This window comes from Brienomyrus brachyistius, chromosome 2, assembly GCF_023856365.1.
Source record: "Brienomyrus brachyistius isolate T26 chromosome 2, BBRACH_0.4, whole genome shotgun sequence".
Taxonomy (NCBI): Eukaryota; Metazoa; Chordata; class Actinopteri; order Osteoglossiformes; family Mormyridae; genus Brienomyrus; species Brienomyrus brachyistius.
Window position 1 is genome coordinate 24,111,372 of NC_064534.1, and position 16,479 is coordinate 24,127,850.

General features: G+C 42.6%; 1 protein-coding gene across 3 annotated transcripts in view; it reads right to left on the minus strand.

Annotated features, from left to right (window-relative positions):
• slf1 (SMC5-SMC6 complex localization factor 1) overlaps nt 1-16,479 on the minus strand; it is a 35,918-nt gene that overhangs the window by 11,297 nt on the left and 8,142 nt on the right. For all 3 annotated transcript variants that reach the window (XR_007383373.1, XM_048983019.1, XM_048983008.1), the window contains 4 exons: nt 15,859-16,016; nt 13,806-13,855; nt 10,705-10,797; nt 8,029-8,211 (listed from right to left, as the gene is read on the minus strand). Coding sequence is in view for 2 of the 3 variants with exons in the window: in XM_048983019.1 (XP_048838976.1) it covers nt 8,029-8,211; nt 10,705-10,797; nt 13,806-13,855; nt 15,859-16,016 (484 nt within the window). In the remaining variant the exon portion in view is untranslated. The remainder of the gene's footprint in view (nt 1-8,028; nt 8,212-10,704; nt 10,798-13,805; nt 13,856-15,858; nt 16,017-16,479) is intronic.

Consider the following 16,479-nt stretch of genomic DNA (forward strand, 5'->3'; position numbering starts at 1 on the left):
CAATGAAATGTGCAAACATGATAGGTTGCTGTGGCTGATATTACACACACAGCTTGTATTGTCATTTAAACAATACATGCAGTAACAGTCCTTTCCTGTGGGCTTCCCATTCACTTTCACCTTCTCACTATTTTCCTGCCTGGAATTGACTGTAACAGGATCACTCAAAACGTGTCAGCTGAAGGTACTTATAGTTAGCCATTGTGAACACACTTTGAAAGTCTAACTGACCACTTCAGTTGCTAACCGGCACGTCACCACACCGCACGGCTGGAATGTCCCAGCCGCTTGTTAGCTAGTTCATGCAGGAACGCAGCAGCACAATGCGTCTCGGTTTACAGTGGTTTCAATGACCAGACAGTGACACATGGGGCCGTCTTCTTCCTTTGAAAGAAAAGGCTGCATTATCTACAACAGACATCTCTAGTGGGCCACTGAGATGATGGTGTGTGTGTGTGTGTGTGTGTATATGTGTATATATATATAATATATGGCTTCTCTATAAGTAGTTGTTCAAAGAAGTTATTCCACAAAAGAAAACAACAGACAATGCAGAGGTTGAAGACGGAACCCTTGGTGTCATGCTTGCATGTTAACAGAAAGGAGCAATATCCTGCCTATTATTATTAGGCAGCGTCTGCTTATTACCAAGGCGAGACTGATATGGCTTTGACTATGGCTTTCACTATGGCTTTGTCGACAGTTTCGACAAAAGAACATCCAAAGTTTGGGGACATTCTTTTAAGATGAATAAATTCTACAAAAGGATCCTTGCTTGTGAGAGCACCCTCATTTTGTATATTCCAAAATCAGACATTTGTTTTTCTGTTATGGAAAATATGGAGAGCTATGTTCTACATATGTTCTGCATTTGCTCTGCTATGTTCTAATGGACCTCCTTTGTGACATCTCTGCTCATCATAAATAAAAAGTAACTCAGATACTACTCTATTAGAACGAATATATTAACTGCATGAAATACATGAATCACTATGACTGATTAATCATGAATGAACATGGGATCAGTATGTAACGAACACTTAGTTTTTGGTTAATTAATACATTAAGTAAGAGTATACTACTACATTATTTGTGTCGCCTCAAGTAAAGTGTTAACAAAGTATCTGTTAGCAGTAGCAATTTTTCCCCAACATTGTCAAGGCTCTGTACCATCTCCGACATAAGTAATCAAGTGTTTAAAATGTGTTTTAATATTTTACACTGTGACATGCTCTCTACTATCTACTGGATGACTGTAGAGTGTGGATGGATTTATATATTTTAAGTGGTGGGTAAGAACATTTTAAACAAACATTAGCTTATCTGTCACTGTAGAATTAACACTCTTCCAGGTAATAGCGCCCTGCCAGCATTTGTTTTAGTCGAAGCTAAATAAAAGAAAGCTTTGTTCTGTGTAGTAAACACACATTAAGTAGATGACACCAAGAAGGGATATGGCCATATTCCCACCAACAATTTCCTACCGTTCTACGACTTCAAAGGACAAAATGCACTTGATGAAAAACACAAGCCATAAGATGAGACCAATGCAAATGCAATAATTCATAATAATTGTATTAGTACTATCAAGCCATACATTAGTTAGAATTGCTAATATTTAGAGAGTAAAACATACAGTTTACTACAGAGTACCATCTTGCATGGAATTCCTGGCTGAATTCACTTGGGGTGATCTGCAGTTCAGTGGATCTGTCTCTGGACGTTTGTGAGTCTGAATTCTGAAGCTGACAGAGTGATCATATCGGCAGTCGGCCCTTGAGCGAGGCCTCCACCCTGACCTGCTCTGGAGGGACCGGACACTCACTGGTACTACACTCTGAACTCACGCTTATACACATCTGTATAGCACCCATGCAAAGCACCCAAAGCACCCAACTTCCCCACGGGGATAAATTAAGTATCCTACTCTATTTTATTATCTCACCATAACTTCTGAACAAGACCTACTGTAGAACTATTTACCCACACAGAACACAAAACAGCATGTAACTTCCTTAATGCACTGATTTGCCATAAATTCACCCTGAACAACATGACTGAGTTCTGCAGAGTGATATTTAAGAATAATATGCAGAATACTGGAATATTTAGGAAAATAGAAGTATGTGCAGAACACAGAACTAAAGAAGACTAGTATGTTTAGGGGGCTATAGTTACCAACAAGATAATATGAGGCAACAAGTTAATCTTTAATGGTTAGGGGCATTTTTCCCCTAAACATCACTAAACCATCTGACTTCATGCACTAACACACATATCCACCTATACTGTATATGGATGCAGTACAAAAGAGTAATAAAAAGGATCACCAGCAGGTGGCAACACACTAAAAAAGTAAAACAACATCCTTTGTTTTCACTTTGGCCATTCTGTGTTTATTACTATGAAATGTAATTGGGAAGGCAAAAGTATTTGTATTATTAAATGTAATGTAATGCATCTGTTCAGGAATTACAAATTTATGACTTTAGTATTAAGAACATATAATGAATTTATATCGCCTGCTGTTTTAAGTTGCTTATCTGAAGTACAGTACGCTGCGAAGGTACAAAGAGCAAACTGCCTTGCGATGTTCTGAGAGCGAAATATAAAGCAGAACGTAAGAATCGGCATTGTGTCGGGGTCACTGAGGAGTAAGAGAGGCAGGCTACCCCGCGAATCACTGAAATGCGCACTAATTACAGGGGGTTATTAAAACACAGCACTTTAAACGTGCAATGCGTACAGAAAGCAATGGGCAAAGTTTTTGTTCCTTTTAACCAACCCATCCCCCCCCCCCCCCCCAACTCCCCCCTTGGCCATGCAAAAGAGGGCGGTGGCAAATCAAGCCCCTCAACGGCGGAAGAGTCAGCGGCCCAAGGCAGACGAGGTCCCCATTGCAGCAGTGTCAAGCTGCTTGACAGGCTGAAACCTGGGATGTGACAAAGGCGGAGCGGGGGGCGCCGGCGTGCGCGTGGGGGCTCGCTCACTCGCTCGCTCGCGCACTCACCCACCGCAGCCTGATGAATGCGAGCGCAGGCTACCTCGACCTCCCCCAGGACAATGCAATGAGTCGCTGCCTATTCTTCACAATGGCCCATGAAATGCACATCTGTCATTGCTTTGCTATTTCCCTTCAGAGAGGCCGGCGCTTGATACCATATTGGCTGCCGCATCACCGAGAGCGATTGAAGTAAGTCCAGGTATTGGCGTGGTGTGTCAGATACACCGCCTGGCAGATAAACAGAACACCTGGGGGATTAGGCGTAAGCCGCAGCAACAACGGTGAGCGGCACGGAGGCTCACGGACGGGAACGAGGCGCCGTGGCCTTTAGAGGGCAGGCGAAGACTGCGAATGAAACGGCGAGCGACTGGTAAAGGGGGGGGGGGGGGGGGGGGGCAAAAAAGAGAGGCAGGCCGCCAGCGAGAATCAGTCCCCATCTCCCCGCTGTCTAAAAGCCGCAGCTGAGCCAGACATGCTCCGATGCAGTTCAGCTGCGGGCCGTACAGTAAACACTGCATGCGACTCTCTCGCCGCATGACGGACAGACTTGAACTGGGCGAGCAGAGCCAAAGGCCAGAAGCGTGACACCGCAAGTACCAGGAGCGGCTCGCAGGACTGCGAGATAATATAATAAAACCCATTACAGTGAAAGGAAGACATCGCAGTGGGGAGTTCAGTGCAACTCAGGAAACACACGGCGGTTTGGTTTTGGCTAAAGGACGCGGGGCAGCGTGGGACGCAGGACGGCACAGAAACCACGAGAACAATGAACGCCTAACAGAGAACACCCTCACGGAATCCAAAAGCACGAAGACAGACTGGAGTGAGATTGCCAGCCCAAGGAGAGAGTCCAGATAGAGTTTATATGTAGCAGTGTATATGACTGCTACATATTATGTAACATATACATGCAACACATTGGCAATTGGCCAAAGCAGAACACTTGAAGCTGTTCTAAGTGCAAGTTTATTCTTTGCTGAAATGTAACAGAGGGTCAGGGGATAAAACTGTAACACTGCTGAGAGAGAGAGAGAGAGAGAGAGAGAGAGAGAGAGAGAGAGAGAGAGAGAGAGAGAGAAACGGACGGACAGACAGACAGACACGTTCATAATGAATCAATGCAGCTCCCCGTAATGAAATCGCATGTTGTGCCATTCTGTCAAAAACTTCTTTAAGCCCTGATCTAAGTCACAGCTCAAATAAAGGCGGACACAGTGAACACACCGAACAGTATGTATACAGAGATAACCAATATCTCACCATCTGGAATAGTCATATACCATTAAATGTCTTTAATCACACTATCTTGGCAATTAGATTAAATAGGGGGAGGTGTTTTTTTTGTTCGGCCAAGCTACCATTAAGGTGTCTAAAATTCTATCAATGTGATATTTTTGTCAGCTGCGGAGGACGTGGCGTGCATCCTATACAAATGAATCATCCGTCTCTCTTAGTCAGGATCAGCGAGGTGTGATTAGGCCTGGCTTTTAAGCCTCCTCATTATCCAGCTATTCTCTTGCTCTGTTTCTTGCAGGAAAATGACTTGAATGCCGCAACCTTGAAGCAGCATTTTCCATTTATATTCAATGTATTGCATCTGACAAAGAATAAAAATAAGGGGGAAAAAAAACTGATACAAATATCCCATGGACCAAATGTTAAATGAGCAGAAGTGAAACATTCTGCTATACCATCTATTAAAAATGCATCTCAGGGACATTGTCTTTATAAGGAGGTGAAAAAGGTATGGTAAGCTGCAGTTCTGAACGTACTACTTACAGACCGAGATTCATCTTTGGCAAGTAGATCGTGCTCCAGGTTACTTTGTCAAAGCTTAAGGAGTTAAAAACTAACAATAATAAACTTTGAACAAAGACAAAGGTCAGGGTTTTGGCCTAAAGCTTTTATTTCTTGGAGAGAATGTGAAAATAAAATGTAACTTCCTATTTAAATAAAGCAAAAAAAAAGACACAAAAATGGCAAGAGCGGCAGGAAGTCTAGGAGCAACCAACAGCTTAGTGACTTGGCCATAATATATGATTTTTAAGCTACAACAATACTGCAGCATTAAGAAATACAGAAATATTCTTTGCACAAGCTTGTGGGTCTGCTGTTAAGAAGTGTGGGTGTCTGTGAAAACAGGCGCTCAGGCAAAGTGAGGACTGCTGTATCAGCATGGGATGAGAGCTAGGAAAATCAAAGCCATCAATCACCGTGACACTCCCTGCTTGGGTAGCACCCAAAGAGAGGTGGGCTTTGGGAGATGCCGTGCAGAGCGTCCCCCCCACCCCCCGCGGTTCTCCATGAGACAGAGATCTCATTATCTGCCGGAATTCCTCCTGCAAGGTCATGGAAATAATGGAAATATTAAGTGGCCACTTGAACGTCTCTCTATCAACAGGTTATTGCTGTAACATGGCATAGATGCACACCTCCATGCTACCGTAAAAAACGGACACACCGGCACAATTCAGAAACATACAGGGAAGCGTCGCCTTCCTGTGCCATTCAATGGCGCTTCTGGGATGAGCTCATTTTGAAGGGCGTACGTCTATAAGCTGAGAAGCTAAGGGGCTACAGAAGTAAATATCAGTTCAGTAAGGTAGAAAAAATGACTTAAAAAAAGACTTAAAGAGAAACTAAGGAAACTGCACAGTGGATGAGTGACACAATGTCTCCTTCGTTGGTTATTTAAGCAAACTGTGCTTGTATCAGCTTTTTTTGCACTTCCTGAATATGAAGTAAAATCAAGGAAGGGCAATGAAAACGAGAACGTTCCTGATTTGTAAAAGAGCCGTCACAGGGAGCAAAGTAAGTGATACAACACTGCTAAGTGTCAGCTATTGGGTGGAGATAATTTCGTGCAGACTGACGCAGGGGTAATCCTGACCACTTCAAGGCTCTTTACTTCTTCTCCTGTCTTTGGGGTTGCTGACACTTAAGCCAAAGGTTACTTTACATTCCAATCAGGAAGTCTCTGGCCATCCTGCAAAAAATCAAACCCCCGCGTGAGGCACGAATCCGAGGTCAGGAGGTGGGCAGGGCCAACCTTCAGAGGGCCAATGAAAACCACAGCCCTGCCCTCTGCCGGGGCATTGGCTTCACAGTGCTGTCAGGGCAGTCAGGCCCCTCCTTCATCATCCTCACATGAGCAGTTTTATTTTAAAGCCAGGATTTTTTAATTGTGCTTATAGACATAAGAATGGCAAATGCCACGAAACTGACTGTGAAGCACCTCTGGAAAACTTCAACCTTCCATTAATGATCAAAAGGGAATGCAAAACGTCTTTGCTGTGATATATATACACACACACACACACACACACACACGCACGCACGCACGCACGCACACACACACAAACACACACAGTATAGACACAAGTAAGAGTACACAAGTGCTTCTCAATACTAATTTCCTTTAAATGCTCATGTTCTCATTTCTAGAGAAAAATATCATGTTATAGAAGTTTTAGAATAATCAGTTTACAGTTTAAAACCTAAACATTTTGCACAATATTGAATGTATTTTTACACATCTATTTTGAATATCCTACAAAACTTCCATCTTTACCCCTGCAAGTGTTTTTCCATAACAATTGAAATATAAGAAACAGCAGAATGAATTAAGCAGTTAGTTGAGGACAAAAAAAGCATAACAACATATCAGCTCCAGAGAGGAAATTAGCATTTTTCCCCTATATATTTATCACTGTAATCTTGTGCCGAAACTTCCTAGACGGAGGCGGGACCTGCGTTCTTAGTGTGTCTAATTTTATGAACAACATTTTCTCCTGACCTGTTTAAATCTCTTCTTCTCTTCATTTGCTGCAAACCAATTCCTCCCTGGGACCAAACAATCCCAATCTAATTTTTTAGGACAAAATTATGTATGTGTGGTAATGGGAGAGAAATCAAATGACCTATTATTAGTCAAACTGGGCAGCTAAGTGAAGCACTGGTATGTACATCGGTGTCCGCACAGCTCGGCTGCTCCCTCCCGAAAACTGATCTCCCCTGTTTTGACACGACGCGCTGATCTCAAGATCCCGATCAGTAATTGTGCGTGGCAAGCGAGCGCAAACACACAGAAGATAGCTTTGTTTTGACAGACTTCCCACAAACTCATGTATGAATTTCGCAAGTGGCAGAACCTGACTCTTTTAATCTCTTCAAAAAAACACATTAATGGACAACGAATATGTGAAAGAATTATATGTTTTGACAGATATTTTGAGGATATACAAGTACGCGGCAAGGCGGCTAAACCGAGATGGCAGAGAAGGCAAACACGCCTCTGAAAGTCAGTGCTGCTGGGCGCTTTGGGTACTCCGCACATTTATTCATGCTCCTGTTATCTCACTGTATTAGTCGTTTACGGGACTATAAACTAAATGCCACACATTATCTCATTCCAGCATGATGTAATCTATCGCCAAACGGCTCACGGCCGTGGCGGCCCACAGCATGTCTCCGCTGCTTTTACTTTTTTGGCCCGGGAACAGAGCTCAGCTACATTCCAAAGACCTTCTCATATCAAGCTCAGGGGAGCTAAGAGTTCATTTCTATACCGAACCTGCGATACACTCAACTCTGGGCTATAAATGGAAGCAATATGTATGAGAGTGTGCATGACTGTAGGGCTGCAATCTATATGTATACATGTATGTATGCTGAAGAAACCGGATCCCCTGGGAGATGCTAGCATTTATTTTTCAGGACATTGTGTTCTGCATTACATATTATTTTCAGAATATGAGACTTAAATATAACTATATGCTTTTGGTTCGTTCATCATAAAATAAGTTTTTTTTGTTCGCAATTGAATAACTATGACTGGGATAAATAATCCTAAGGATGTTGAAAACAGATGTAGGAAAAAAATAAAAATAAAAAATTAAGCCCCTTGCATATGATTATATTAGCTGCTGCAGTGTTCTGTGAGCCCAGTAATAAGCATTTATAAAAACGCTTGTGACAGGACATGACGCATGTTTAATTGCAGCAGTGTGAGAGCCGTGGCTGACCTGCATACTGTAGCAGCATCTTGGCGATATCAACATGGCCATTAAGGAGGGCGTCATGCAGGGGGCTGACTCCGCCTACTTGGACATCCAGGTGGAGGTTGGGACAATACTGTAAGAGGGCTTGCACGCATGCACTGCTGCCATGGTTACACGCTTCATGCAGGGGAGTCCAGCCGGCGTAATCTGATAACAGATAAATAAAAAAATAATCAACAGTGTATAAGAAAAGCTGTTTGTTATTACAAAAATGTGTAATAAATGCTATTGCTAATGCTAATTTTTCACATTAATAAACATTATGTCAGCCATTTAAATTTATTTTAGACAGTCAATTCTGAACTTACCTAAACTGGGAGCACAGACACTTATTTTTAATTGCTGTAATGTTTCTACCAAAGATCCTATTATTGACACTAGAGGTCTCTAGAGTCAACAACAACAATAATAATAATAATAATAATAATAACAACAACAACAACAACAAGCTACATCATGCACACAATACATTCCAATTAATACAACCTGTGAATATTTCTGGCCAAACTGTTTTCTTACTACACAGATATTGAAAAAGTATATGTCCTGGCTACTTAAATTACAAGTTACATTGCATTACTAAAAGTTTGAATTACTAGCGGTGCGTCCTTAATGCGTGACTTGTTGTGAATGTCTAATGCATGGCTATGAATGCCAAGTACCTAAAAGCTCCAAAAACTAACAGAGACAGAAATAACTTTTGCATATGCTTGTTACCAGCGCATTTGCATTTGATTTACATATACCTGAAGTAAAGAATTACAGTGTCTTTTAACACTTCTCACATTACCTCTTAATCCAAAAGCATCTTATTTTAGCTATCTGTAAGCTATCGAAACACCACTATGAACTTACCGGAGACGCTCGCAGAGCACAGAAAGCTGGCAAAGCACCGAACATAAGCACACTCCTAGCATTTATCCTTTATAGTTCCCCAAGACAGTTACTCGATCAAAGTATGATGGGCAGTTTTTTCTTCCTCGAGACACGTATCAGATTCATTAGAGAGGACTTGAGGCCTTTCTTTCAAGCAGAGCTTCCTCGTCATCCAGGCACAACAGCTCTGGATTTTCTTCCTTTCCTTCCTGCTTAACATGTTTTCCAGGCTCCCTCCAATTTTCTTCTAGTTTGCTGCCCAAGTTACATCTGCTTTATGCTAACAGCAAATTATTAGGAGAATTTAATAATGATAATGCAAAGACAGTAACACAGAAGAAGGAGCACAATACTATCCATCCATCCATCCATCCATCCATTTTCCAAACCGCTTATCCTACTGGGTCACGGGGGGTCCGGAGCCTATCCCGGAAGCAATGGGCACGAGGTAGGGAACAACCCAGGATGGGGGGCCAGCCCATCACAGGGCACACTCACACACCATTCACTCACACATGCACACCTACGGGCAATTTAGCAACTCCAATTATCCTCAGCATGTTTTTGGACTGTGGGGGGAAACTGGAGTACCCGGAGGAAACCCCACGACGACATGGGGAGAACATGCAAATTCTGCACACATGTAACCCAGGTGGAGACTCGAACCCGGGTCCCAGAGGTGTGAGGCAACAGTGCTAACCACTGCATCACCATGCCACCCCGAGCACAATACTAAAAAAAAGATAATAATTTTTTAATAATGTTTTAATAATTTGAAATCTGTCTTTAGTGTTTTTTTGTTTGTGAGCTGAACGTCTAAACCAAAATACTCCCTGTTTATTCACAGACTGTCCATGTATTATTTCAAGGTTATACTGAAGTACAGCTGGGCAGTATGTCCAAAAATTTATATCACGGTATTTTTCAAAGTTATATCGGTTTCACCGTGTCCTGTATTCTTTTAAAAATATGACTGGGTGTTTACCACATTTTACAGGACACATTTTTGTTTTACATTTTTGAATTGTTCTCACATTAACTATATAATTTTATTATTAGTCATTGCGCCTATCCGCTACCTTAATGATAACATATGGCTAACGTGTTAGCTGGCTAACTGCTCATAGATAAATAGCTAATGTTAAGGTGTGTGCCGGCAAAGTTAACATTTCTGATAAGCGTTTAATAGTTCAGTATGGCTGGAACACGAGCTTTACTGACCTCGGAAAATTTCTCATACTGTAAAGACCGGGATGTCGGTTTGACGTGCTACTTTACTTCGTTGCCACAACTTTGTAGCACTGTCTACATAGAGGCTTATCGACATCCTTAGCCTTTCCATGCTCGTCTGCAAAATACTTCCAAATCCCACTTTTGCGTGTTTTTTTTGTTTTGTTTACTAAAGCAGCTTGCGAAGTGCCTTCAACTGCAGCATATGCCGTGTTCGGCCAACTCGGTATGTGTGTGTTAACCAGCGCGAATGCATTCAGCGGCTATTGAGCCGAGGGGAGGGGCTACATGTGGAAAAGGTCCCCCTTAAACAGTTTCCAGCTGCTCTACTTTCCGAACGTTGTGTAGGCTATTTAAACCGGTATTGCGGTATAATAAAAAATTGTATCATTACAATAATAATAAAAACGGTTTTCGGTATGAACCGGTATACTGCCCAGCACTATACTGAAGATGCTCTTTTTAATCAAATCAATCACTGAAAAATGAACACAAATGCACAATAAGAATATCAGGTAGTAAACTTGCACCTACCTTTGACGTTGACATCTGTTCCCGGAAGTGAAAGGACATTCAGCAGCATATCCACTTGGTTCCTCTTGCAAATTCGGTGGATGAGTAACTCGCCTTTTTAGAGACAGAACACAAGAACATTTCTTAAGGTCCAGCTGCACCTCGGCCTTCGTGTCCAGCCTGTACGACGTGCACCTCGGTAACTTCCTAAACAACAGCAACAGGAATATCACCTAAAAACAGACCGAAAACCACACCCCTTCACCAACCTGCTGTTAATAGCAGAGATGCAGGACTTAAAAAAAAAAGAGAGCAAAGCAAAGAGAAAAGGCAATATGTTCCTCCGGATTGTTTGCTTTTTCAAACGTGTGGATTTCCAGGTACATTACAGCCCCGGTGGCCGTGTAAAGCGCCATGATACATAGCCTAGACACAATGGTTCAAACAGTATTTTTCACAGATTGAAAGTTAAAAAAGCTCCACAGGGCATTATGAATGTGCCACGTGATACTCAATCAGCAAGCTAAAACTCTCATGAAAACTAGACTAGACTATTTCTTTCACCTACTATCCTTTTTAGAAAACTAAATTAACAGCATATTACACCGAGGTGGGCCTTGATTCTTGTATGGCTGAAGCTAACAAGTGAGGTGAGGCCATGCCTGAGTGCTTGCCAGCACTGTACTACATACCATAAACACTTTATGGCTTCATACTGGGATGTGGGAGCTAAATAAGGGTTTGCTTAAACAAAGCCCACCATACTACTAAAGGAAGAGAAAGAGCTCAAGCAAAATAATAATAATAATGAATTAGAAAACAGACAGTATGCATCTTAAAGTATGAGTTTTACTGCCATATGTCCTGCCAGAAAGCGGAGAGAAAGAACCACATCTGGAAAAGCGTATTCTGAAATGAGCATGCTAGCAAAAAGGACACCCAGAATCCTCTGGAATATGCTAAGGCCCTTGGATTGACCCCACATATATTTGGCACTCCAAATTTACTGGAATTTTTCATTACGTATCATTTCATACTTTTAATAACCATCCAGAAAGGAATATATAAAAAGAAACTCAAATAATTCGACAGTTCAACAAAAAGCACTAATGCTTTGGGATTAACAGTCAACTCCCTGCAACACATTCAACGTATAATAGGCTTTAAAGCGAGTGATTAAAGAGCGCGTCCAGCACTCCCAGCGTGTACACATCCTCACAAATGCCAGTACCAATCTGCACACTGTTAAATCACTTTAAGGGCAACAATTTGGACACAAAGCTTCTATTATAGGGGCAATTGCTTGCTCAGCATTTACAAGCACATTTGGCCAGCCTTTTCTATAAAAATTCAAAAAGCTGACTAATTTCCACTAAACGCATTTAGGTGATTTTCTTCTGTCATTAGACAGAAGCAGCTCCCAGGAAAGACATGCTATGGTTCTCTCATTTCTCAAGATTCTTATTTTTCCTGCTACTAGTTACTCAAGGTGGCTCATTGTGTCTGAGCATAAAATAATAATCTATAAGCCTCCATTGAATAAACTGACATGCAATCATGCTGCGAAAGTATGACAAAAGGATGAGATAGTTTATGTTAGTATATATTTTGGTATAATTAGAGTTGATATGACATGTGTGTTACATAGGGTGGGTCCTGGGGTGAACCATTCTCTAAAAATAAATTGTTATGCTTGTAAGCCTGGGTGACAGATCAGTGCAAGACGAACTGCCATCAAGAAAGATACACTTCCAAAACATACAGAAAATGTATGGAATACATAATATTGAATGCCATAAATATTACCTACAAAACATGGGGAAATTTAAGCATAATAAAGTTATCTTTCAGGAAAAAGAACACTCAGAAGTCTTGCACTTTTTCAGCTCAAACATCTCAAAAAAGCTACTTTGAAAACATAAGAAAAAGTACGGAGGACATTGCATCTGTGTTTCCTTTTGTTGTTTGCTGCCGTCTGGGAAACTTAACGTTCACGTCTGCACTGCATCTAATGCAGTGTCAGTGCGAATGCAATTTGCTCATTTCCACTGTCACTTGGATTCTCCATCACTACCTAAAGCCTTAAATACTATATTACAGGCGATAAAGTTATCCGTTTTCAGACCTCTCAATCACCTTTGAAAGTATATCACTTACACCAGTGGTCTCCAGCCCTTTTCACAGTCAGAGTTACTTTTACTTTATACTCTGGCAAGGTACCGACTGGGGACTGGGGAAGGGTGTGGGGGCTCTGTATATTTTGCTGATCAAGGGGAGGTCCTCGGTTTTGCCGAAGGGGAAATTGGAAGTTGTATCACGATTGACTTGAAATATCTCGGCAAGCGTCCGGTTGGTGACCTATGCCATTTCGAACATAACAATCTTACTACGAATAGTGATCTGAAGGCATCACAGAACAGAGCAGGACCTGTTCACAAGTATGTCTTAACGCTGATGGACACGCCCATCACCTGGTCACCTAAAGGGCCATGAGGACCGCTGCCCGATGGCCTCTCAGCTGCCTGCTTTCTGGTCTGGAGAAAAACAAGTGGCCATAGCAGTGAGCTGGGAGAGCAGAAGGGAAAAGGAAACATAACAGCGGCTGCATTAAACATTAATGACAGTCGCATTAGTAGAAGGGGCACGTAGTAGAAAACAACACAAGTGAGCAGCCTTGAGTTTCCCTGAAGCTGGATGCCTTCCCTGTCCCACTTCCCCCCCCCCGCACCCCACCCCACCCCTCCAGCAACGGCCTTTCTGATCAGCTGGAGGGGGGAATATAAGCGCTGACAGTTCTGTGGGTTCACACAGAGTGCCACCGATCTAATTGCTGGAACTTGCACTTACTAAGTAAGTCACTCAGTTTTGTAATGGAATCCTAATCACTACATTTTAATGTCACTAAACTGTGGATCTGATACGCAATATGCTTGATTTTCTTTTCTTTTTTTGTCGGTGGTATTAAAACACATAGAGGAAAAAAACCTTAAGTCGCAGTACACCACAACGTATTCAAGATATTCCATATGAGGATATGTGGAACAGCTACAGAGCAGATACATCTTATCCACGAATTAGTACAAAAGCACATGCATCGATGATGTGTTTGATGTGACGTTTACCTGCAGCGTTGACTCTGTGAAGTCCTTTGGGCACCGTCTTCTTGTCCAGACTAGGAGAAGAGAAAATAATGAATTGCCAGCCCAAGAAGTGAAGAAGGTGGGGATCGGTTTTAGAATTTAGAATACTGTACTTACTGTACAGATTTCAACCATGAAATGTTTCCGTTTAAAATGACAAAAACCAAATGCGAATAATGAAAAAATGCAATTTTTTTAATGACAGTGTAAATTCCCCAACAATTAGCTGGGTTATTGGAGACAGGAACAATACAGGGTGCAATTATTGGGACTGCCTTCACACATCCAGCTTCTCAGCAAGCGGGCGTCATCCTGAACACCATGTCTCACGCAAGCAGAAGACAGCCTTCAAAAAATAAAAAAAATCTAAAAAAAAAACTTTGTGTTTTTTTTTTTTTTTTTGAAGGACTAGGTCAGTTTCACACCATGCAGTCAGATTCTGGGCTTCCCTGAAGTTGCTGTATATGCTCCCCTACTGTTTTAAATGCCTTTTGGAAAACTGCAGAGCAGATCTTGTCTCGGTTACTTGAAGCGCAGGGTGAAATAAAAATCTCAGCCAGCAAGAGGCCTGCTGGAACATTCCAGCAAGGTGGTAGAAACCAGCCAGACAGGACACTGGATTTTCAATTAAGGGCACTGCTCCGCATTTTACGCGTACCGCGACTTTTCCTCAGTTCGGTAAATAACAGTGCGACACTGCTTAAATAAATCTGCCCTGTTTTCAATATGCTGTGAAAAACATTTATTTGAATTACGCCAGTGACGAAAAGCACAGAGAAAAATGGCAGAGAAGAAAGCAGATTAATAAAAATAAATAAAAAGCAGAGAGGGACTTCAAAGACCCTGTGTGCTGTCAGTGTATAACGGAGCTGCCTTTAGGACGTCTGACGGGAAGATGACACCAATGTGGAAGCCTTGCTTACAAAAACGATGCTTGTTTTACTGGTAATTGGCTGTCCTGCACCCAAGCGGAATATTCCGGCAGCGGCACAGCAGGAACGAACAGCTTGACACATGGCGCCTTATGAGTAGGGAGGGATAAACGTCTGCAGGGTGATGCGTGTAGTGGGGACAGCGAAAACCACCCCCCCGCCCCACCACCACTGTACCACACTGCCAGCCCCCCGCCCCATCGCCTTGGCTGTATCTCGTAAACAGTGCCTATCTATAATCCAGATCTGTACCTCAGCCCATCCAAGTTTCAGAGCCAAATACTCTTTTTTCAATTTACTCTGTACTTCAATTAACAGTAATTCATTTGTCAATCCTGAAAAGGGGAAATGAATCGAAAATACAATCCACAAATGTTACCTTAGAATAAGAGGTAATTATTCATTGCAGAGTGATGTTTCTCCCAAACTTCAATAATCACAGGGGCAAATATACAAGACCAGTATGCATGTATTCAGGAATATAAATATAGATATAATTTTCATTGGCAAAACATTAATACATAAAATGGAAGGAGGAGAAAATACTGGGGATTGAAATCCTTCTATAGTACAATAAACTTGCTCACTGCCAGGGACTGACATAACTGGTACGCAAGTACGCATTCACCTTTAATAGCGATTAATGTAACAGTGCAAATACGTACGTATTTACGTGCATTTTAACCTCTATCCCGCAAATGAAGTACGAATTAACGTATAAAGGTTAAAATGCACAATTCCTTGTCATATCAGTGCAAATGCACATAAAATACACATGCATTCACGCTTTTACAACAATTGATTGCCGCACGTATCGCTTTTAAAAGTGAATGCATACTTGCATTATGTCAATCCCTGCTCACTGCTGCAGCTACCATGGTCACATGACAACAGCAGCTGGTACAGGGTAGGAGACAGAGAGAGTAGCACTCTGTGCTCTCTCTCAAACGGCCGTCGCTGTGGGGCTTTAACCTCTGCACTGCCCTCGGTGACACCGTCAGTGGCATTGATTGAGAATGACATGTTGACGTTGTGAGGCACCATCCCCGGACAGCAACCCTGCTTGGACGCAGTGCTCCGCAGGGGAGCGGTCATTCACTCACCCCGAAGCCCCTGGCAGGGCGGCTGGTGCCACGCCGGCGCAGCTGGCAGTGTGGACTTCGCCTCCTGGCCTGGCAGGCGCCCCCGCCACACACGGGCCCCCAGCCCCGGCCGGCTTACGTTCACAGAGTCTCCCCAGGGCAGGCAGATAGCTGGAGACCTGGCAGGAGACAAACGGCACTTGATATAGTCTGGAGCAGCCAGCTGTCAATCATCCAAGATGGTCTGTACATGATAGGGAAGCAGATTCCCTACAAACACATACCAGCCTGCGCTAGATGTGACAAACTCCTCAACGCCTCACAGTTACCAGGCCATAACAGCAACATTTCTGATGAGCTGTAATTCATAAAGGTGAGGCAGTGGCTCTGTGATTAGCACAGGAGGAGTTCAGGGATTATAAGTGATTGTGTGTGTTTGTGCTCTGCAATGCACAGGCAAGCTATGCAGGAAGCTCACTGCCTTACGTCCTACACTTCCTGGTAGGATTTCCAAGCTGTACTGGGTAGGTAATTATGGAGAACAGATGCATGTGACCCATAAAAGTGACCAAGCTGCTCAAAGCCCACAAGCATAAACTTGATGTTCAACAGAAATATGGGCCACTTCTCCCAGAAAATGCC